General features: G+C 35.5%; 1 protein-coding gene across 1 annotated transcript in view; it reads left to right on the forward strand.

Annotated features, from left to right (window-relative positions):
* Window positions 1-24,458, forward strand: part of CNTLN (centlein) — a 184,743-nt gene that overhangs the window by 137,011 nt on the left and 23,274 nt on the right. The window contains exons 20-24 of the mRNA XM_042877561.1: window positions 13,572-13,736; window positions 17,122-17,219; window positions 18,919-19,045; window positions 20,616-20,753; window positions 21,091-21,276. Coding sequence (XP_042733495.1) covers window positions 13,572-13,736; window positions 17,122-17,219; window positions 18,919-19,045; window positions 20,616-20,753; window positions 21,091-21,276 — 714 coding nt within the window. The remainder of the gene's footprint in view (window positions 1-13,571; window positions 13,737-17,121; window positions 17,220-18,918; window positions 19,046-20,615; window positions 20,754-21,090; window positions 21,277-24,458) is intronic.

Below are 24,458 nucleotides of genomic sequence, written 5' to 3' on the forward strand. Positions count from 1 at the left end.
TGAGCTGAGTTCCTGAAAAGTGTAGAAATTAAGGTATGTTTTTAACTTAACAGTTAGTTGTTTGAAGAACTGGTGGGAGAATACATGTACTTCATAGAGCACAACAGAAATTTTGTGATGAAGCACAGGATGCTTTGCTTTTAATTGCAGGGATGTTAAACATGGACAAGGAATTTAAGAAAAACAAGCCAATGTCTTATAAGGGTCTAGTTGAAACCATGGAGAAGTATGTCCTTGTTTCAGCTGGGACAGAGTTGATTCTCTTCAGTGTCTGGTGTGATGCTATGTTTTCGCTTTAGGCAAAAAACAATGATAATAACAACCACTGGTTTTGTTTTTGATGAGTAGTGCTGCAGCAGTAAAGCCAAGTTTCAGCTTCTTGTACTACCCCGCCTGTGAAGGAGCTGCTGGGACACAAGGAACTGAGAGGGGACAGAACATGGACAGCTGACCTAAACTGGCCAGAGGGATATTCCATGCCATGTGGTGTCATGCTGAACTATAATCTGGGGAGTTGGCTGCAGGGGGCATCTGCTGCTTGGGGACTGGCTGGATATCAGTCAGTGAGTGGTGAGCATTTGCATTGTGCATCACTTGTTTTGTGTGTATATATATATGTGTGTGTACTCACATACATATAATTATCAATATTAATATTTCTCTCTTCCTGTTGTACATGTGTGTGTGAGTCTGTGTGTGCTCACGTTATACTGATCATGGATTTAGTTTGATATTTGTACTCAGTAGTGCCATCATTCCTGCACTTTAGGATCCTTACTTTAGAAATTCTTAAGAAGTACACTCATGCACCTGGTATAATCAAACTGGAATGATCTTAACTATTCAGAAATACAACTGAGAGATCTATCTTGAGTCAGAGTAGTTGTGGGTGGCAAGACAGGTGGGAGGATATTGGCAGGTATGTATCATGATTATTACCTTTGAAATGTCTGGAACTCACCCTTGGACAAGCACAGAATCCTAGAAAGCTGACAGAATGTTTTAAAAAGTTATGCCCTGATACTGGCAATTCCCAAGAGCTTGCTGCACTGTGCTGAGTCTGGCCTGCATCTATCAAGCACTATTCAAGACTGTTCTGCACCCTCAAAAGGAAGAAAATGCCTCTGGATCTGACCCAGCCTCTGAGAGAAGATGAGGAGGTCTACTCCATACCAAAGCCATCACAAGAATTAGAGGAAGAGTCAGAGGTTGTAAATGAACCGGTAACCATCCGATGTTTGTCCTTTGCCGGGCTATGAGATATATGGAAAGACTTCTGCCATCATCCAGGCAAGAACATTGCCATCTGGCTGCTTCGATTCTGGGATAATGGAGCCAGTAACCTAGATTAGTGGGCATAGAAGTCAGGCAGTTGGGATTTCTCTCTAGGGAAAGGAACAAAGCGATCGCAAAAAAAATAAACAAAGCTCTCCCTCTCTGGATGAGAACTCCTGTCAGCTGTGAAAGAAGGTTATTCCTACAGGGAGGATATTACATGTCAGCCAGGTAACTGCACCATCAAGGAGAGAGTATTTGAGGAAATTTGCTCTGCTGGGGGTGGTGTATAACACTGACCTGAACAGGGATCGGTCATTCCAAAATCCAGCCAGCATCAAGTGCAAAGGATCCATTGGGCAGGCATTTGTACAGAGTTCATCACAATAATATGCCAACTGACTGGCAATAATGACCTGGAAAGATGGAGAGGAACAAATGCTGGATGAATTGTCTGGCCAACTGCAAGAGTATGAAGAAGGTGTCTCATCCTCCCTACATATACGTGTTTCAGCTGTGAATAAAGTGCTTGAGTGACATCATGAGAAAAAGGTTTCTTTCACCTCACTTGTATAAACCAGTATGTCCGTTATTAGAGGTGAGCATTCCTCTAATTTGGCACATAAATTAACAGTTTTGAATGACTCATCTTTGCTTCAGGCTTGGCTTCCAAAAGATCAAATACTTATTTTTCAAAGTGTGTTTTGTGAGAAGTAGATGCTTTGGCAGAAAAGAAGAAAATGAAACTAAGTTTACTATGAGAAACAAGCAAAGGAAAGGAATAATAATAGAGCAATTTTTAAAAAATATATAAGCGCTGCACTTAAATAAATTTTTTTTAAAGCTGTAAATTTTGCAAGTTGTCTTACTGGCCAATGGGGTTAAGATAATCATGAGGAAAGCTAAGTAGTAGGAAACATACACTGGTTTTATTTCCTCAAGATAGTTTGTATTGAGGCCTTGAAACTGCAGGATATATATAATTATTTACTTTACTTTGAGTATGTTCCCTGAAAAAGAGGTAAAAATTGTCTTTTTTTTTTAATGAACATAATTTTTGTGAGAAATCTATAACTTAACTGTAGGGCATATTTCTTGTACTACACTGTAGTACACACTACTGTATAAAGTTCAAAAGGTATTTTGCATCTTACTGTAAGTCCCTAAAAAGGATGTAACTACTGGGCAGTTCTGGCTGTTCCTATTCTTCTCTCAAGAAGAAAAAAAAAATTTTTTTTGAAATTTCGAAGTCTCATTTCCATTATTCAGCAGCTTCTTTGTGATATTTGTACTTACTTTTCATAAAAATGAGTTTAAAACTTCTTTATATATACAAATACGTATTTTCTTATTTACATATACTCACTGACTTGTCTTTACATTGGCAGCTTTCGTAGTAGACATCCAGTGTAGAGTGTTCAGTTTGTATATGTCAGATCCTCAAGGGCCATGGCTTTTGCCAGATGAAGCACTTTTGATTTTGAGACTGATGAAACACAGTGCTATTATTGATCTGTGCATGACACAGCCTGTCTCTCTGCTGGCAGAGTGTAGCAACATTTATCCAGGAATTTGTGAAATGTCACTCGGATCATGTTCATAAGGTAAACTGTGCAAAAACAGGGATCCAAGCTGAGAATCCACGAGGAATTGGACGTGACTCTCTTACTCCTTCATCCTATCTTCTAGGGGAGGTAAAGTGATACTTGTTAAAACAATGTGTTTTATATCAGATGTTGAAAAACTATGTTTATCACTATGAACATCCTGTACAATATAGTCATACTGTTGTGTTTAGGTAAGTTAGTAAAAGTGATCTAAATATTGTAAATCATAATAATTTCTGTTCTGTTTGGGAAAAAAAAAAAAAGAAGGAAACATTTCCTGTATGCTTCCTAGTAGAAAACTCTGATACTCTGATTATATTCTACAAATTATTTAGCTTTTCTTGCATCAGTTTGCAGTTAGGGATGTAATAGTGCATGTTTGACGTTAAGATGTCAGGAAGCAAGAATTATCACAAAGAATATGACCGCTTCTGACAAAATACTGATATTTGCAGGTTTTGTCCCCTAATAAATAACAATTGAACAAGGCTGACCATTTTTCTTAGTAGCAAAAGCATCTGTCATAGAAAATAACAAAAATTACTGTAAATAATAAAAAAGCAGGCTCCCATGTGCCTGTGTACAAAGGCTCAAATGTGACTGACTTCTGGAGACATTTTTTAAAATATTTCAGCTACACATTCCCTGTAAACTGCAAACTGGATGTTGTACCTTCTCATTAATGACACTAAAAAAAAAAAAGGCACACAAAAAGTTTTTCTGTTTTCTGTTTATAGATTATTTATTGCAACATTAATTTGAAATTTGAAATTTATTCAAAAAGGAAAAAAATAACTGTTATATTTGCCTCCAGTTTTCAACTTTGAACATTCTAGTTCAGACAATTTTCTAGAACTTTCAATTTAAAAAAAAAAAAAACAGTTGCTATTTTGTATGCGTAATGAATGTAGCTTTCCCAACAGACTGACAAATTGGTGAGTTGGAAATTCATGAGTAGTGGAAGATGCCAAAATTGCAGGATTTCTGTTTTGCTTTGTTTTTGGTTTGGTTGCTTTAGATTTGGGTGGATTTGAGTGTTTGTGTTGCAGAAGTCCACAGGCTGCCAAATACAAATAAGTTCCTTTTCTGAGGAATATGTAGATGATATTTCATGGCATAAAGGCCACCTGCTTGTAAAATCTACTTATCAATCATCATAGAAGGATTTCTGTCTTGTCAGGCATGACTTTTTTCACACAAAATTTCACAGAGGACATTTATTTTACTACTTAATACTTACAAGGTTCTCTGTGAGACTAATTCTTGTTTGAGACTCTGTGAGACTAATTCTTGTTTGGGGTACAAAACATGAAATATATGGAAGAAATCAATAAGAATTCTGAGAAGTATTACAGATGTCACCTGTGAGAAGAAATTCAAGGAAAGTATTTGATGAAATTTACAAATGACATCTTCCAATGTGTAAAAGACTATTTTATTTTGGAAGGCTGATGTTCTGTTTGTGCTTCTATCTCTTTTAAGATAAGGCATAAAGAAATAGATTTGATTTCTCAAGAAGGATTTAGATGTAAGGCGAATGCTCTCAATTTGAGGGACGTGAAGAACTGTGTAAGGTTGCTATGGAATCTTAGTAGATAGGCCAGAGACTTCAGGGATAGTCTGTTTGCACTACCATGAGCAACTGCTGTATTTGACGTATTTGTCACATCACTCTTGGTGTTGTAGTACTTTTTTGTTCTTGTCAAAGTACCTAAGACTGACAAAATATTTTTTAGGTATTGAAGAGTTTAAACAGTGTCAGGGGGTTGAAACCAAATCTTTAAGATCAATTTTGGCACAAGCCATTCTATGATTCTATGAATTCCAGGTCCTCAAGTTCTTTTGAGCTCCTCCAGACGTAAGAATGTTATTCTTCTTCACTCATTGTCAGGTCTTCTGCAAAGCGCCAGTTTTTATGTGTTTGACTTTCTAGTTATTGCACACTGAGTTTTCTTTGTTTAATTTAATGCTTTGTGGAAAAAGCTCATGGTCAGCTCCTTCTCCATTTCACTTCAAAGACATATTCATAGCCAAGAGTGCAAACCAGAAGAGCACAGGTTCTCTTTTAACTGTACCAAGGAAGATACAGGATGCGTTTGATATTTTTTCATCTTTCTGGGCTTAACGGACTAGGAGCAGGGAACTAAGACATCTTCAGCAGCATAGAAAATAAAAGTGTTACAACTACGACGACTTTTGAAACAGGAAAGAAAAAAAAAAAGATATCTGGGTTACATGCCTGATTGCTTTTCTACAGTATTGTTTCCTTGTGATTGTTTTGGACCCTAGTTGTTGCAGGCAATGAATACTGGCTCACAGTAAGTATTCTTTGGGATCTCTATAGAAGTTAGATACTAATAACCCACTTTTAGCCAGAAGGAAAGAATTTTTGAGCTTTTGAAGCCACATTTGTGTGCTTGAACTGTTTGCACCTCCTACGCCCACTGTTAGAGAATACAGAAGAATGTCAGTCCTTCTTGCTAATGCTCTGCACCATCTAATTTGTTCTGCTTAAGTATCATTGGCAGTGACAGCTGACAGTAATGACATTAGCAATAATGATGTAATCATGGACTGTTGAGATTGTGAGTATTGTGTTCAGGTTTGTTTTGTATTGCTCTGGATATCTTTTATACCTAATATGACAAGAACTTCTTCATTTTCTCAGTAATGGGGACTGTATAGTAATACAGTATCACAAGCCATAAAATGTCTCATGAGATTTATAGGCACTGGCAAAGACCCTACTGTTTGATGGCAGGACTGGTCTGCCTGTACGTACTTTTCAGTTCATTCAGAGATTCAGAGGTCCTGTGACGCTCCATGTGCATCACAGTGTGATGTGAGGAGACTTTTATGCTCTTATCTCAGTGAAGCAAACATAGGAAAATGAGGCAAATGCAAAGAAATGGCAGCTGTAGATCTGCTTCAAGCTGGGACCTTGAATCAAAGGCACAGTTGCAATATTGTCTTTAAATTGTTCATTTATTTGAAAAGAAATAATTGCCCAAATGAGTCGTAACATTTATCATAATCATGATAAAGGGAAAGTATACTTCATTTTACCTATAATCCTGAAAACATGGCTTCTTCTTATGGCGGTCTCTTCAGCTATTTAATATGTGATTTAAGGAACACTTTATCTTAAACTGTTCATTTATGCCTGTAGTTTTAGCAGGCGTTCCAATGATAACATAAATTACAAATTAAAGATAAGACTGTTGGGGTTCATTTAGAAGAAACCAGGGATAAATTACCACTTTAATTTAAATGCAAAGATTTAGAAGTAATTTTTAAGGCAATTCATGATTTTGAATAATACCCCTTGCCCTCGCATCTCCCTCACAGTGTGTATCATCAGCTTCCTCACATTCTTTAGAAATGCCTGGTAATATGCTTTTCTTTTCTTGAGTAGAAAACCAATATGCTATACATTAATGTTTATACAGTATTACCTTTATACTACAAGAAAAGTTTCAGATTTTTTTTTCCATCTCTTCATTGTGTATCTGTATTTTTGATCTGTGAGAACATTGCATTTTTCCAGTAAATTTGTTAATTGAATCTACATGTAAAATGCTCTGCTTTTACATAACTGACTGTCTGAAAAAAAATAATCAAAAAAGCTTCTGAAGACATTTACTAATCTTTTATTGATCGCTGATGCAATTATAAATGACTTGTTTAAATAACTGCATAAATTTAAATCTGCAGCTATAGTTTGTTTTTTGTCTTTTATTTTTTGTTTTTTTTCTTGAGTACTGCAAGCTACTTTGGAGAATAGCTCATTTATGCACTTACTTTAAGTAATTTTTATCTCAAAATATCCGTATCACATCCTCAACCTTCCAGAAGTGTTTTCTGTAAGTTGGCAGAAATAGTCTTTAACCGTTTAAAACCTTTAAAGCATAGTGATAAGGCCAGAGTATGGGAGATGGAGCAGTTTTCCCTACAAGCACAGGACTCCCACCTTCTTATATTTCAGATGCAGAAGTATTTCAGTAGAAAATGGTTCACTTTCTAAAACAGATGGAAATGGGGAGAGGTTAAATTAATATTTCACCATTCTTTCAACTGTTTTGTTTCTTTCTTGCTTATATTTTCTTTTAAAATAATTCTAGCTTTTAAAGATACAAAGCTGTATGCTTTCAGAAATAAGCACATAAATAAAAAGAAAGTTTAAAAACAGTCTTTAAAATAGCATTTTCATTTTGGTTTCTCTCTATTTTATGTGAGCTATACGGAAAACAGATGGAAGCATTATTAATTTTTTCCCCCAATGAGTTTTAGTGCAGCATATTTGTATGTGTTATCTGAAACATATGAATACTTAGTATTGCTGCTGTTAAATTCGTAATGAGTTGTAGGGATTGTGAAATTCCCTGACTGGCTCTCATGCAAGTAGTTCATTTGCAGTGCTTGTATTAAGATTAAGCAGGGGGAATATGGCAAGCACTATCCCTGACCCTAGATGAAAAATTCAAATTTCTAGCTTTATGAGTTTGCCCCAACTGTCATGTTTGGTGAAAATCAGATAAATACTCTGTAACCCTCCAAAATATCTTGCAGTAAAACCTGGCCCTAACTATAAAAGTTTGCATGGATTCCGAGTCTTATTTTCTAGTCACTACAAAAGTGTGGAAATTTTGCAGCAGCATTTATGCATCAGATGGAAATCTTGGGTTGTAAATACCAGTACCTAATTGTTGGAATATCCAAGTCAACTTGTATTTGTTTAACTAGTAATGATGGGCACCTTGAAACACCTGTTTTTCTCCTTCAGCCACAGCTTCACTACTTACTCTACCGTTGAAATGCTTTTAAGTAGGACAAAGTGTGGAGAAGTATTTCATGTAATATTTAGATTTGGAACACAGCTGGACCAAAAATTTAATATGATGATGCTGTGTCTACATAGAAGTAGTTCTACTACGATAAACTTAGTTTATAGAACGTGGTGTAGAAAATACTTCAATCACAAATATTTTTCTTTATAAGGAGTAGATATATATTTTTTTAAGTTCTGTAATTCTTTATGTGGAACAGTTAAAGACTTTAGTCAAGGTCCTACACAATTGTAATATTCTACCAGTGTGCATTACATAATTGTAATATTCTACCAGTGTGCATCTTCACATTTCAATATGAATTCCTAAAAAATTAGGTAGTTGGGATCATAAAATTGATCATAATGAAAAAATGTCCATAAGTAGTATTGCATACATAGCTAAAAGTTATTATATTTGGAAGGAGTACTGCTTCTGCTTTAATCCGAAAGCAAGATGGAGTTCTTAATAAATATAAAAATTAGGCATAGGATACAACAGTATTTACTCACAGAGAGATGTAAAATGAAACTGGCTAAATGCAGGCTAAAATTGAGTTGCTTCAGGTCAAAACCTTTAAGTTTGAATTGCTGTTATCATTATAGAGATTGTATTTTTCAAAAGCATTTTCGTTGTGTAAATTGTTTTCTGGAAAGTAAGAAATTCTGGAAAATTTTACTTATTTTCCATAATTTGAGAAATCATTAGTTGTTCGGTATGCAGATCTGTACTCAGGACTTTCTTTTGTTTATTACAGCAGATGATTATATTACTCTGATCTGCTTATACGAATGTGTTTGTGTGTTTCTCTGAAATAAGTGTATGTGCATTGGTCTTGATCTACCATTCACAAAAAGAAACAAAGAAAATAAAATGAACCTATCTGCACTAGTTTCAATTGTTATTTTTTTCATTTCATCAAATGCCTTAACCAGATCAAAGGTGGCATGATAAGTTTTTTAAAGTTGTAGAATATTTTTTTAATTTTTTATATACACCATTTGGATGCAAAATACCTGCTTTAAAATTACAAGTAAACCATTTGTTTATGACATTTTGTACAGTTAATAGCTTTTTAGAAACAATGATTACTCTCTGTGATTTGTCAGTACTAGTGCATGCTTGGAAAGAGGTTCAGTCTTTGATAAGGGTTTTCATTAGGTGGTGAAAACACCTATATTCCCAAGAATAGCTGAGTTTATATTTGGTATACGTGAAATGGCCACTTTCATCAATCTGTTGAACGCTGCTTGTGTTACAGTGACATTATCAAGAGGACAACTTTTTTCTTTACTAAAATACCTGAGAAGAGAAATATGCCTCTTATCTGCATGCTGATATCTCTATTTCTCTGCTGGGAACTAATTTAAACACTTCATGAGAGATTGACATTTTCAGTGCCTTAAACATTCTTAAAAGCTGCTTTGTTCATTGCAAACCATATTTAGTATGACCTCATAATAATGTAGCACACCTCAAGTGCCATGCCTGTCTTTACTATGCACACTGGAGCTATGTTCATCTATACTAGACAATTGCACTTCAAGGAAGGTTTTTTTTTTTCTTGATAGGCAATTAGCAGTAATTAGGAAGAATCACCTCAATAAGATGTCAACATGAGATTGTTTAAAGAAGTTGAATGTCAGTGGCTTTAAAAGAGGGTTTTTTTCCGCTGACACAAAGGTATGACATGTGAAACATGAAATGTTAATTTAACTTTTCTGCTTATTATTCATGCACAATATTATTTTGTCATTCAGATGCTACACTGACAGAGTGCAAAGGGTGTTAAAATAGGGCTGCTAGAATAAAAAGAGGATTAATCTACCATTGGCCAATTAGCCAAAGGGTACTTAATGGTCTCTAAAGGCTACTGAAGTCTAACAACTACCTAAAGCACTGACAAAAAGTCCTCTGTATTACCTTCATTTACTTGACATTTTGTAAAACACAGTCAGATGCTGAAAACTACATTTGGCTGAAATAAAATTAGTAACTGATGCAGTATATTTTACTAAAATTTCAGAAAAATAAGTGGCAAATAACATTCACGTTTTAAAACTTTTTCTTGCACTTTTGGATGTGTGTTTTGATTTAGGAATAGAGTACTAAATCAGCAAAGTCTTCTGTTTCATATTTTCTATGCATGTCTGGAATGCTAAGTAATCATCATGCATATGAAGAAAAAATTCGCTAGCAATTTGGAGTTATTAGTCTTTTCTGTGTATCATCATGTTAAATATGCAGCACCGTTGGCTTTCTAGTCCAGAATTTGTACATATATTTTCATATTTTCAAATAGCTGCGTACCATTTTTATTTATTTTAGCTTTGTTTTCTGTGAATCATCAGGCAGAATTAGGTTTTGATTCAAGAGAATGAGACAGGGTCAAGATTAGTGGGACTGACTGTAAATTTTGCCTTGGATATTGTTAAGTACCTCAATACCTGCAAGTATGTTTTGAAAAGGTCTTTCATGGTTTGTGTTTCCAACAAGTACTGTTATCTTACATGTTTTTCATGATTGATCTAAAGCTGTGAGAGAAGAGTGTTCTTGTTTTAAAAGCAGTGTTGGATTTTAAAATGGAACTTGTTATAGGAGCTCTGCAGCATAGCAATTGTATTTTATGGCCTGCTGTTGCAGGTTTTTTTAGAAAAAAGAAAAAGGAAGTCTAGGTATTCAAGTCTTTTAGAGAAATATCTTTACACATATTGCACTGTGTTTGTAAGCCAGGGTTCTAGGATGAGAAAATTACTAAGTGTGATCTTAACACATCTAGTGATGTTTGTACTGGTTGTAGTTGGATTACAAAATGAGTAGTATAAAGTTGTTGTTGCTTGATGAGGGTTATCAAGAATGCCTGATTTACATCCTGTTCTGCATTTCTGTATCTTGCACAGAAATACATTCTCCTTAATCTGCTAATACTGTATTAACCTGTGGTTTCATTTGCAGCAGTGCTAATGTGGTGGCAGTCACCACTGGCAGAAATGTCATATATTCTAGTTGCATAGGTGAGTGAGTCTACTATAGGTCTGTATTTGAAGCTCCTCGCTGACTAGTTCTGATACGGGGGAGTAGTAGGCTTTTCCAGGAGCTTCCTATGTGAATCCACTGAATCCTGCCTATATCTGTGTTTCTGAGTATGGTAAAACATGTTGCTGAATCATTCGGAGTTTTGTATTTCCTGCACAGAAACTAAGATTTCATCACTTATCCCTTTGTGTATAGCAGAACAGACTTTCATGGGTATACCAGGAGCAAGGAGATTAAGATAGATGGGTGTTAATAAAATATTGAATCTATAAACATCTGTTAAGCCAAAACACTCTGGAGGAGGTGCAGCAGACAAAGGCCGCTACATCTTGGAGGAACAGCGGTAGCCTTCCTTTACAAACATCTGGTGTAGCTGGTGTTTAAGATTCTACCTTTCGTCCTGGTGACCTCTTCCCTTGGAGCAAATCCTTTTTACTCTGTCACTCAGGATTTGTGTGTGTGGTAACACGCACACACACAGATATCTTATGTGTCTAAAAAAGAATAAAAGCCTTGATCAGACTGCAGTTACGTGCCTGTCTTTGTCTGGTTTTGCAAATTAATGGGGTTTGTCCTGTGCATACTACTTTGACTTTACTCCAGTAGGTTTGATTTCCACATTTAATATTTGTATACTTTTACATATGACATATATTTTCTACTTCCCACTTAAAATTATATAGCCATCAGAGCAGTGCCTTCTTTGGTCCAGTTACACACCTTTCTTTTTCAATTTGTTAGCTGCCATTTTTGGCGATGTGGCCACTGCAATCATAACATTTTAGACCATTTTAACATTTTACTACTGCTGGCAGCAGTAGTCTTAGATGTCCTAAGAAACTTCTGTAAGTAGCTCTCTATTTTGGGCAGTTATAGGGGTATCTGTAATTTTAATCAGATATTGATCTAGCTATGGTAGTTTGAGGGGGTTTTTTTGTTTGTTTTTTGTTTTTTGTTTTTTTTTTTGCTTTTCTTTTTATGAACGATTTATTGTGGAAACACTGAATCATGAAATTCTGCATGTAGAAATATTGACAATACTAGACAAATCAACCTAATTCATATACTATTCTATAGTATCTGTATCTTTCTGTACTGTTACTTGTTTTGCTTTTTAAAGAAGTCTTCATTTTGTCTTTTTTTAACTACCTTGTACTAATTGTAAGAATAATAGATTACAGAACAACCAATTATTGTATACATGAACTCTCTTTATGTCTCTGTCAGTAATTATTGCAGACAGAAAAATTAACCCTTTTACTAAGAACAGTACTTATCTCAGATACACATGTAGACTACCTATTGGCTTTAATAGTATAAAATACCATGGGTATAAAATACCATCAGAGTTTCAACTTCATAATGCATTTTCTTGTGTTGGTGATAATTTTTAAGCTAATGTAAAATATGTGCAATTTCTGAAGTCATTTATAATGAAAATAAACCTGGAAGTAGTATTTCTTTTATTTGGATATGCGTGGGATTCTCATAAGGCCAGTGTGGAAGAGTGGATATATAAACACACGTAGAAAATGCACAGACACACTTGGTCATTTCTAACTGTAATATCTTCTCCAGTTTCTTACCATTCAATTTTTTTTCTCTTTTGAGATACTTGCAATATTATTTTGTATTATTGTTCCTTATGTTAAACTATGATGTTACAATCTTCTTTATATTAAAAAGATACAGCTTCAGGAGCGGAGAGTCCTTAGGCCTCTGCTCCTAACTGTGGATTTGTTAAAGTTTAAGCACTAGCATGAAGATTATTTATTTTCCACTATTCATAGAATAATATTCATTATCATTTGAATTAAAATATTTTTTTTGTTTAAAAGATTGCCTCTATTAGGAGTGCTATGAAATACATTGTTACAAAGATTAAATGTCTTGTCAGTTGTCAATCAAGTGCAACAAGACTGAGAGTTAGTTTGCATGTTATTTATTTGAACTAAATCCCTAACAAGCCTCGTCTGCTAATTGGACTTAGCATTTATGTTGCTAAATGAGAAGCATTTTGGCTGCAGTATAGGGTGGTAAGACCTACCCAGTGGAATAAACAACTAACATCTGTTATCCTGTCCTGCTCCAGCTTGGCTTTTACCACTTAAGTACCTCAGCCCTAGAGTCAAGGTTATGGAATATGTGGTTCTCTGGCTATGGTGCTTATATGTGAAAGGGAAGAAATAACACAACATGAGTAAAGACCAGCCAACCAGAAGATATTTAGTGCAGCTGGTCCACTTTGCTTTAACCTCTACAAGCCCTACAAATATCAAAACAAAAGCCAAGAGAAGAGTGTTTTATAGGAGTTAGTTATCAACACAGAAATTCAAGCAAGCGTACAGTGGTTACCATTAAACAGATTTGACATTTAACCACCTTTATTTAATACACCTTGCTGCTTGAGAAATCTTGGTACTTCTTTATCAGTATAGAAATAATTTTGAAGTCCCAGAAAGACACTAGGTAAATAGGTTTCAAGAGTAACTACCATTTACAGTTGTTTGGGTTTTTTTTTAATTAAAATGAAAATCTTTTATTAAAATGAAAAATTTGCCTGTGATGGTAAAAACTGCAACAGTCAAAGTTGAATCAGCTTGCCTTTAAAAAAAATGTTTGTTTTCGATGTTATTTTACTCCTCTCTCCTGCCAGACTTCATTTTTTGCATGGACTAGAGACTTCAACCCACAGCGATGCAGTATAATAATAGATAACATATTCTGTTTCATTCTTCTTGAATTCTAAACCACAGAATATCTGATATGATCTAGCAGAAGTATTTTTAGGATGCAATTGTGATTGTTCCTTCTGTTTGTAAAACAGGTGTTGACCTCCAACCTGGCCAAATGGCAACAGGAAAAGGAAGATTTACAAGGAAAATTGAAGTTGAGAGAACATCTGTCTCAAACTGCTGGCAAGAGTGAAGTCACACCAGCTCCTTCAAAGAACACTGATTTAGAGATGAAACAGCTGCAGTGCAAACTAAAGGTGACAGAACAGATTATTCAGTGCTGAGTACAATTCACATGAGCAGTATTTAATAACTGGGTCAAGCAGATAAATATATGTATATATATATACACACACACTCACAGAATCGTGGGGGTTGGAAGGGACCTCCATCATCGAGTCCAAGCCCCTGCCAAAACAGGTTCCCTACAGCAGGTCGCACAGGTAGGCATCCAGGCAGGTCTTGAACATCTCCAGAGAAGGAGACTCCACCACCTCCCTGGGCAGCCTGTTCCAGTGCTCCGTCACCTCACTGTAAAGAAGTTCTTGCGCATGTTTGTGCGGAACTTCCTATGCTGCAGTTTCTGGCCATTCCCCCTTGTCCTGTCTTCACACACTGATGAAAACAGTCTGGCCTCACTGCTCTGCCCCCCACACCTTAGATATTTATAGACCTGGATCAGGTCCCCTCTCAGTCTTCTTTTCTCAATGCTGAACAGACCCAGTTCACTCAGCCTTTCCTCATAGCAGAGATGCTCCAGGCCCTTCACCATCTTTGTGGCCCTCCGCTGGACTCTTTCCAAGAGATCCCTGTCTTTTTTGTACTGGGGAGCCCAGAACTGGATGCAGTACTCCGGATGAGGCCTCACCAGAGCAGAGTAGAGGAGGAGGATCACCTCCCTCGACCTGCTGGCCACGGTCTTTTTAATGCACTCCAGGATGCCATTGGCCTTTTTGGCCACAAGGGCACACCTCTGGCTCATGGCCAACCTGTCGTCCACCAGGACGCCCAGGTCCCTCTCTGCAGAGCTCCCCTCCAGCAGCTCATCCCCCATCCTGTACCAGTGCATGCAATTATTCCTAGATCAATACTCCACACTCACTTTTCTTAAACCTCATCTGGATATATGCATATCATCTAGGTGTGATATGCCAAGGATTAAGTTTTCAAATAATCTTTGATGTTGAATAGAAATGTAGTCATAACCTGAAGAGCTGGTATGTATAATTAATATAATTTTTACAACCAGATGGGCCAAACGGGGGCCTTGGGGGGGATTAGTTAGTTTTTGTACAATTAAATGTATCTTGTTGAAAAGTGCAGTAGAATGACTTTAATAAGAATTGTGGCAATTTCTTTGCTTTCTTTAAGAAGGAGCTGGGCAACAGCTATCTGTGAAAGTGAAGAAATGAATTTTGGCTGAATGTGCAGCTCATGTAACAGTAATGTATTGGTGTAACGTTACATATTGGTCACTACTCTTTTTGTCTTCAGAGAGAGATTGTTGTTTTTATATTTGAGTTTTTTGTACATTGGCTAGTTGGAAAATACTGATGAATTGATTATTTCATTTTTCAGTCTCCAATGACTGTTTATTGAATGAATGTAGATTCTAGACTGTATTGATGCATTTGAGAGCTTTTTCAATATCTGTGCACCTGGATCACAGTACTACCTTTCTCTCTTCTCAGTGAAGGAAGTGAATGTACAACAGAGTGTCTTAACAGTTGCAGGGTAGCAGAGTGTCCAAGAGTTGGACTCGATGACCCCTGTGGGTCCTTCCAACTCAGGATACTATGATTCTATGATTCTGTGTCTTCACTGATGGTTGAATTGGATGAGTATTTTGAGTGTGGAGGGCATCACAAGCTACTTATATCAAGTTACTGAAATTGTTAGCCTTATTTTGACCTGTTCATTTGAAAAAAAAAAAAAAAAAAAAAAAAAAAAAAAAAAAAAAAAAGTTTGGAAGTCTTTTTTTAGCAGAAGAAGTTCACAGGAATTGTCAGATGTTGTTCCAGATTAACCGCGGTTAAAGAAGGCACACAGTTACTCCTCTGAATGTCTGAAGGCTCAAGCTCCAAATGCTTTTGCTGTTGCTCAGAATCTCAAATTATCTGATTTTGTTCTTTTGTCAGAACTAACTATGAGGTATTTCTGTTGTATGTATTGATTCCTTGTTACTTTGCCAATACGGAGTGTTTTAGGTGTAGATGATGAGTTTGGAAGCAAAATGCTGCAAGCAAATGTCTGCCTCTAAGCCTGTGCAGGGCCCCACGGAAGTACTCAAGTGCATATCTATCTGGTGTGTAAAATATGTAACTGGATGCTGTGCTTCATGCTAGTGAAGTTCAAGCCCAACAAACAGGTCTCAAGGATATTCCATTTTCTTATATCATTTTAACAATTTTCTGTAATATCTCACATTATAATAACAGCAAACAGACTAGAGAAGTTACAAAGAACAATATTTTACTTCTAACTGTTCACACAAGAATATATATTCCTCTGGCAGTGCAGAGAGTTAGGTACAATGCTCCCATTAATGTTAATAGGTGTTACAGCCTGCACTGCACAGAGAAATTCTCCTCAAGAATCTTTGTTTATAACATGTCTGATCTGCTCACTTACTGTTTATGCACAGTGAGTAAAGCGCTTTAGCACATTGGCTGAACCCGCAAAAAGGCATGCATATATTTTATGCAAACACTTCACACATACGTATCTCTTGGCAACACCTCTTGGAGTTCTGAAATCTTGACATGCATTATGTGTGAGCTGCCATTTTCAGCAATGGCATTCAGAGCATATGCTCAGATTGCTAAGATGGCTACTTCAGTTAAATGTCTTTTTTGTTGTTGTTGTTTTTTGTTTTTTGTTTCTGCAAAGCAATTTAATAATACTGTATTTAAATCTTGGAATCTTAGGTAGATTATCTGTGTGTTTCCATGGAGGACTGTGGGGATTTTTGTTGTTTTGTTTGTTGTTGATGGTGGTGGTTGGTTTGGTTTGGTTTGGTTTTTTTTCCTTCCTACTATATAGGCAAACACTGCAGAATTCCTTTTTAGCATTGCATATGCGTAAACTCTGAGACTGTACTTTTTCATTACAGAAAGACAGGATTTTTGTTAGTATGGCTGAGACTGTTTCATCTTTTGCTTTGCCTTAAAAGGCACGCAAAGGTGACAACTGCTGTAGGATTTTTTGGATCTCCCAAATGCACAGGATGAAAGGGATTGTTGGAAACAGTTTTCTTTAGGCTCTTGTGCAGTAGAACCATGTAGGAGTATGGTTCAAATAAAGACCAGAATTTCTTTCTCTTCTCTCCTGTTCCCTTTATAATTCTTTGTTATGCAAGAGAAAATTTGGTCCTGTTAGTGCACTCAGCTTGCATGTATTTTTATGAATATCTATTAATCATACATTTTGACTGGCTTTGAGAATATTTTCCAATGAAAGTGTTTTTGTTTAAGTGTTGCTAGAAAGTAAAAATACTCCTTTTGTACAATGTAACCAATTCCAATTAGTGTTTAATACAGTCCTTAGTATGTGGAAGTTTACACATCCTATTATTTCAGATTTGCTGTTGACTGAGATAGCATTGAATCTCATTTATTTCTGTTCTAATGTTCTTCAACACAGAATTCAAATAGTGAAATCACTAAGCAATCAGCGACCATTAAGACACTGAAAAACGAAGTCCAGGAAAAAGAAGACCGGATTCGGGAACTCCAAGCTAAGTATGTTAACTTTTTTATCCATTGTGTTTGGTGCCACCCAGCGGCAGCTGTGCAGTCGGTACGGCAGTAACTGAGCATTGGATTCTCTTATGACCTCGCGGACTGTTACAGATTTGCGTTTGTGTTTTTGTGGTTTGTTTTGTTTTTAAGAAATTCAAAAAGTACAGGATAAAATTGCATGTTGTTTAAACTGCTATGTGATAAGTGTCTCTGTATTGCAATAAGAATGCCTTAAATCAGAACTCAGACCCTAGAGTGGAATTTTTTTTTTTTTTATCCTTGATGTAAGTCTAAATGAATTCCTCAACACTGTTAAGTACTGTCTTTCAAATACTGTAATTCTTTGCCTAGGGGCTAGGAGACATGTCAAGGTTCAGATGCTTAAAGAAGATTAACTATCCAGTCTTACATTCATAAAAGTTCAAAAGGACAGTTGTATTTCTTTCTATTTGAATTGATTAAGGTTTACCACTCGTTTTGAAATTCACATGTATTGGTTTGAAGTATGCATCTGAGATTTTTATTCTGCCCACTTACTTGGGCTGATGTAATACAGTCTTCCATTATATTGCTTTATAAATGTAACCTATTAGTGTGTCTGTGAATTTCTGGCTGGTTGCAAAGTTTAACTCCTCTAATTATTGTAATTTTTTAATTTGTAGAGAGGATGCAGTTTACTTATCTGATTTTTTTCATTTCGAATATAGAGTACTTTTAAAATGGTTGAATCATGCGTGGTGTATTTTTTGTTTCCAAATAAAACTGATGCCTTCTGCCAGTGTTCAAGCTTAACTTTAAAATTGAGTTACCAGTGCTTGTGCTTCCCTCACAGAATATATACCGTTTTTTCATAAACTTTAAGATTTATTCACCAAAACAACAGTAGCATAAATGTGAAATAGATAGAAGAAATTTTAAGATTTAATAGTTTCCTGACTTTTAATATGATAGTGACATGTTATCAACAATATTTTATTCCTGAATAGATTGTCATTTTTCCTTTCATAAAAAGAAATCCAGATGTCTAGATTTCCGGTGCTTGGGTGTTGCTTATGTTTATACTGAATGTATGTGACAACTGCAGAGGCATTGCATGAGACATGATTTTCTCATTAAACAGAAATCATCTTGAAGTACGTGGGAGTTTCTTTAGTTGAGAAATTTGTGAAAAAATGCTATTTTTTTTTTTATTTCAATCTTTTTCAGATAATAGAGCTTTTTTATTTCAATCTTTTTCAGATAATAGAGCTTTTTTCCTTGTATTTCTGTTTATTGCTGAGTTGGACGAAAGGAAAATCTCCCCCTTCACTTTCTTTTAAAAAGAATTCTATACAAAATAAAAGAATTCTGTAAAAAATAATTTTTGAAAGATATCTCCTTCAAATGTCAAATTTTAATTAACTTCCCTTTTTCTTTAGTAATATCTTAGAAAGTATCATAATGAGTTGAAAGAGCATTAATCACATCAAAAAGCAAATCACAAAATAAGTCATGTATTTCAAAATCAGTCTATTGGTGTGTCTTTATGGTTAAGAGAAAGGTGAGCTGCAAGATTCAAATAACTTTTATTAAAAAAAAATTGAAAACTATGGAATGATAGTTTCTCTACTGCGTTTCTTTTTTTTTAAGTTGTTTAAAACAGTTGCGTATCAGTAGTATTTTCTAACAGTAACATGCAGTGTGACTTCTTCCCTTTTAGGATTTCTCGGTTGGAGAGAGACCTTACTATGAAAAGACATTTGATAGAAGACTTAAGATCTCGTCTAAAAGCAAACCAAGAAAATGAGAAAGCCTGTAAGGAAACTCTAGAAAGTCTTGAGAGAAAGGTATTTCTTTCTTGCTAGCTACAGTTTTAAGAAAACCAGGAGCTAATGTATTTGAAGAAGTTATTTTAATCTTCTATACATACAAAATCAATATATTGCTTCAAGCGTGCATCGTACAGTTAATTTAACCATATAACTTCCTCCACTTTAATTTGTATGAAATCAGTATATGGGTGATAGTTTGGATGGATTCAGCATAATTTAATGTCTGATCATAAGAGGTAATTAAAATTTGAAGTATTCAGAACACTGAATTGCAAAGACATGCTGTAAGTAGCACGATTTTGTTTTATACAGTCTTAGTTCTTTAAAGCAAGGAAGATTCTACCTGACACATGCTAATGAGGTCCTTGCACATCTGCTGAATGCAGTATTTAAATGGTTTAATATGTTAATTTGTATTGTACTGGAGTATTATGAGTGATTCACACTTACTAGCTTTTAACACTTATAGTAATTCTGTCTGTATAGGTGAAGCTTAATTTCTATACTAGATTATTTCTCCAGCAAAATTCCAGGACAATTTAACTGAAGCTATGAGAACTTGTGTATATCTTGATATCTTTTCATATTATCCAAGCAATATGTTGCACTTAAGTCTCTAATTCCTGGAATTCCTGGTTGTCTGTGAGTTTATGTGGCATATGACCTCAAAATAGAAATAAACAATTTACCGGTTTGCCTTTTTTTTTAATCGTAGAATGCAGGTGCTTGCTGCAAACTATAGATACTACCTCTGCTTGAAGTCATTAAACGCTTTCAGCTCTAGAGAGAGCTACTCTCTTACCCTCCTTGCCAAAGATGAAGTGCTATTAAGAAATGTTCAGCCAGAGAGTGAAAGCATAAGCAAGAGAGTTGAAGAGTGAAATGAGAGAAATACTTGGTTTTGTTTTTGAAAAACAATTTAGAATGGATGTACTTTAATCCTGTTTTTGAGTATTATAAATGCTGCAAGTTTCAGATTCCAGAGAATCAAATTCCATACATTACTTTGGTTATTCCATACGGAAAATCAGCTTCATAAATTTTACATTAACTTCACCAGAAGATCAAAGAAATTCCCTGTTACTCGATACTGCCTGGACAACTTTGTGATTAATACTGTCAGTAGAACATGTACGATATTCTAGGAGCATTGGCCTCTTGCATTTTATACAGAATCAGTGTTTGCACTGTATGGCAAAATTATAATAATTATCTGTGGAGACTATTAGCTTGTTGATAGTTACTATTTCCCCAGCTCGGTTTTGATTGATGTAGTTTACCTCTGGTTGATTGAAGAAATGAGTGAAAACTTGGGTTTATTCACTTCTGTGTTCACTATGACATTGCAGCCCTGCAAATGAAGAGTTTTCTTTACATTTAATACAAGGCTTTGTATAACAGGAATGAGTATGGAAACTGATCTCTGCTAGGTAGTCAGCAACAATGGACTTCGTAATTTCAGAAGAAAATGCTTGAATAAAATAATTTATGTAAAGCATGGAGTTATGTTGCAGTAGAATGGGCTTGGTTTTTGTTTTTATATTTTCTATCTTAATAATCAAATTGACTTTCACTTGTATTTCAGGTAAAGTCACAGTCTGAAGACTGTTCAAACAAAAAAACTTCCATTGACTCATTGAAACAAAGACTTAAAGTAGCTATAAATGAGAAGTCTCATTATGAGCAGATGTATCACAAGGCTAAAGATGAGCTAGAGAAAAAGGTATATTATCTTTGTGTTGAATTTACTGTAAAACTTTTTCATACCTCACTTTCAAATAAAAGTTGCAAGGTTATCATTTTAGACTTTTTAAATATATAAAGGAAGAAAAGGAATCATAATGGTGTATTTCACACTATTTTCATTCGCTCACTGAAATTTGGGTGATGAAAGATGGACTCAGTGACTGCATATGAAGTTACTTTTCCCCGTGAAAGTATCTTTTACGTGTTCTGTGCTATTTACCATTTTGTGGTATTTTATTTGTTTGACTGTGAGCTACCATGCCTGCCTGTCAGCTTTTTATCATGTCACTGCAGTGCCCTGTGATGTATTCCAGGTTCTCAAGCTATCCAATCTAGAGAGCAAAGTGATTGAGACCGAATATGCTATGACTGAAATAGAGGCTGCAGCATCTCAACAACTACACGGATTGGCTAAACAGAGTGAGCAGGCTTTGGAGGCTGTTCAAAAGAAGCTACTGCTCGCCAATGACAAAATAGACGAGTTCATGACGTTTGTGAAGGTTTGAATTTTTATTTTCTTTCAAGTGTTCAAATAAATAAAGGTAGTCTTGGGTGAAAGTAAAAAGGATAAAGACCTAGTCTATGCTGCATTCTGTGAGCTGGAACAGTCTTTGAAGCTCTCGCACTGGCTCGGTGCCACCTGTGAGCTGGTCTGAATGGGAAGGAAAGAGCCAATGGCTGTAGGTCTCTCCCCTAGACTTCTGTAGAATAACATCATTCATATTTTTGTATACGGCTGCTGTTGTACTTTTTTGTTTTTCCTCAAAAACCATGCATAGTTGTATAGTAAATGACTGCAGGAGAGATTTTACCAGCACGTGAAATAACATAATTCATATATGTTGATTAAAGTGAATTACCTTATTTCCCACAAGATACACTTTTGAAACTCCTTTTTCATGGGGAAAGATGTGCTTTCTTCTAATACAGAGTTCTATTAGAGGAGAAAGAAATGAGCTTTCTTTCCATAGCTACATGGTTGTTTGTGGCTAAGTTTGGGAAAGCATAAATAAACCTAATGTATATTTGTTGTTTTAATAAAACACCCTATCTTATTCACACCAGGACCACAGTTCTCTCATCACTGGGGCTAATGCGAATTTGGGAGTGAATTCATTGAATAAAATGCAGTAGCAATTATTGAAAAAGGAAATAATTGTTTGTAATACAGATACTTTACATACTCCTATAATGAAAAAGTATAACAAAAATTATCAAATGAGGATGTAGAGGTAGCAGTAATGACACAAATTACATATCAGCAACTATGATACTTCATTCTTTGACGAATGACTGAAGCTCTTTTAATAACCGTATTAATTAGCATTTATATGATCGTACTGTACACGCACAAAATATCAATATGTAGTTTCTTTATACATAATAATACTTAGCTACTAAACCCAAATATGTAGGTTTTCTCCTGGGTAAAAGAATATATGTGCATTCATACTTCAAATAACATATTTTCTGACTACTGTCACTCTGCAGAAAGATTTTTTGAAATTAAAAATGCTGTGTGTAAGTGAAATATTGATGAACAGAGAGTTCCTTAGTAGACAGTTTTGTTTAGTTAGGTGCAAAATATTTATGGAAAAAATGGTCTTTGAAATCAAATTTTATTTACGGTGTACCACTATAAAATGTATAGTTGGAAAACCTTGGTATTTCAGTGGAATTTTGTAATACTTCAAGTATTAAGACATTCTTAAATACCTCTTACTACTCCATGTACCCCCATAGGAAAATCAAGATGGCACAATAAGAAGTAGCAGTGCTTCTTGCTACACCAGCTCTTCATTTGAAGTCTGGTGGTCTCATTTTTGCTCTCTCCTTCCAGACTGCTGTCAGTTTTCCCCTATCTTGATGTCTGGCTCTCCCTCTAGTCTCAATTCCTCAAATAATTTTTTCTGCATAGAGATCAAATTAAATCAAATTTAAACTGATCTTCTTTGAACCTATCTAACTTATTTGTATGACCCTTTTACCTTTATCTGATATCCTCTTCATTTTTCAAGCCTGACCTTATTTTTCTGAGACCATAAGTAGTCTCAGTAATCACTTGGATTTGGTTACTTTTGCTCGCTCTACTGTGTCTTTTTACATACAACAATGTCTTTTGTACAGTTCTTTTTACATACAACAAGTCATTTCAACATAGCTAATGAAACTTTTGAGAAGAGACTGTGGTTATTTCTGTTTATAGCAGTTAGTTATGGAAAAATTGAAGTAGCAATCACAGTAGCATGTTTTGGATCTCCTGTTTTTAATTTTATTCTGAAGAAGGAAATGACTGTGATATGTGAAGCAGGAGTGGCTAATATACATTAGAAAGCACAGGCAGGAGATATTTGCAGTACCTCGGGGCATCAAATTAAATACAACTGTGAGCCAGATTCTTCAACTCCATTCTGCAGGGATCATCTGTAGGCAAAACTGAAGTGGACTATGGGTATGTAAGCCATAAAAGCAGGAGAATCAAGAAGCATTTTCTTTTGCCAAAAGGATCAAATTCTTTCAAGAATTATGAATACCTATATTACACAAAATGTAGAGGAGAGCACTGCATTCTGCCAGCCTCTGCATGCACGAGAAAAAGACTGAATGTACACAGTGAAAGACTGAATGTCACTGTGAAAGTAACGTCTCATGTTTATTTCCATGGAAATTGTAAAAGATACATTAGCATAATAACACCATTTCATACAGAAAATTCTCAGCTACAAAGCACTATTTGTCAAGATCACCACCATCATTAGCTATGCATTTTTACCAGACTCATAAAAAATTGCAGCAGTGGAAGTGACCCACTGCTGCTGTCACCACTGCCAAAACATACCCACCCACGCCTCACTGTGCTCAAATCCACTGTTGTTTGGTCTCCATAAACATTCAGCAAGCATTGTGAATGTCACCGCATGCTTTTTTCCTTATGGACAAATTCAGTTCTGCAGAGTTGCTTCAGGCACGTTTCCACGTCAGATGCCATTGTGTCAGACTGCCCTTCTGCTGCCACCTGTCACATGACATGTTGTGGAATATTGGTGGGAAGGTTCAACCTCTACTGCCATAACACCAACATCCACCTCTGACATTGTGGGCCAACATAATAAAGCAGGAGGCATTACTTTCAGAACAGTCCTCATTAACAGTTAGGTGTGTAAGTGAGGTGATGCTAAAGGTTTTGGGTATTATGAAAGACTGAACTCTAACTCTAATAGTAGAGGAAAATTCATAAGCAGAATGATCTGCACGTGATATTTAACTAGTAGTTAGAGGGCTACCAGAAACCTAATAAACATAAGATGTAAATTTTTCTAAGTTTTTTTTTTTTTACATCCCATGTAGGCTATAACAGGCAATCTAACTTGTCTAGCGAAGAGTGTGAAGAGAAAATAAAGGGTTTTCTTTACTGAAATTTACTTTTCTGTACAAGAAAAGTAAATAAGTAAACTTGATATATGAAGAGACGTTAGGTGTTGTAATAGCCGAAACAAACAAAGTGGGATGATAATATATAATTTTATTGCAAACATTTCCTGCATATATTTCTCTTGTGCTAATTTACCATTCAGGAAGACTTTCACTATTAGACAGAATGTGAAAAGGAGGTATTTGCAAGTTGGGGTGGAGAGCAGGGGAGAGTGCTGTGATTCTGAATTAAAGGACAATTGGTTTTGGA

This window comes from Lagopus leucura, unplaced genomic scaffold (genome assembly GCF_019238085.1).
Source record: "Lagopus leucura isolate 7727_CA_CO unplaced genomic scaffold, USGS_WTPT01 Super-Scaffold_100018, whole genome shotgun sequence".
Lineage (NCBI taxonomy): Eukaryota > Metazoa > Chordata > Aves > Galliformes > Phasianidae > Lagopus > Lagopus leucura.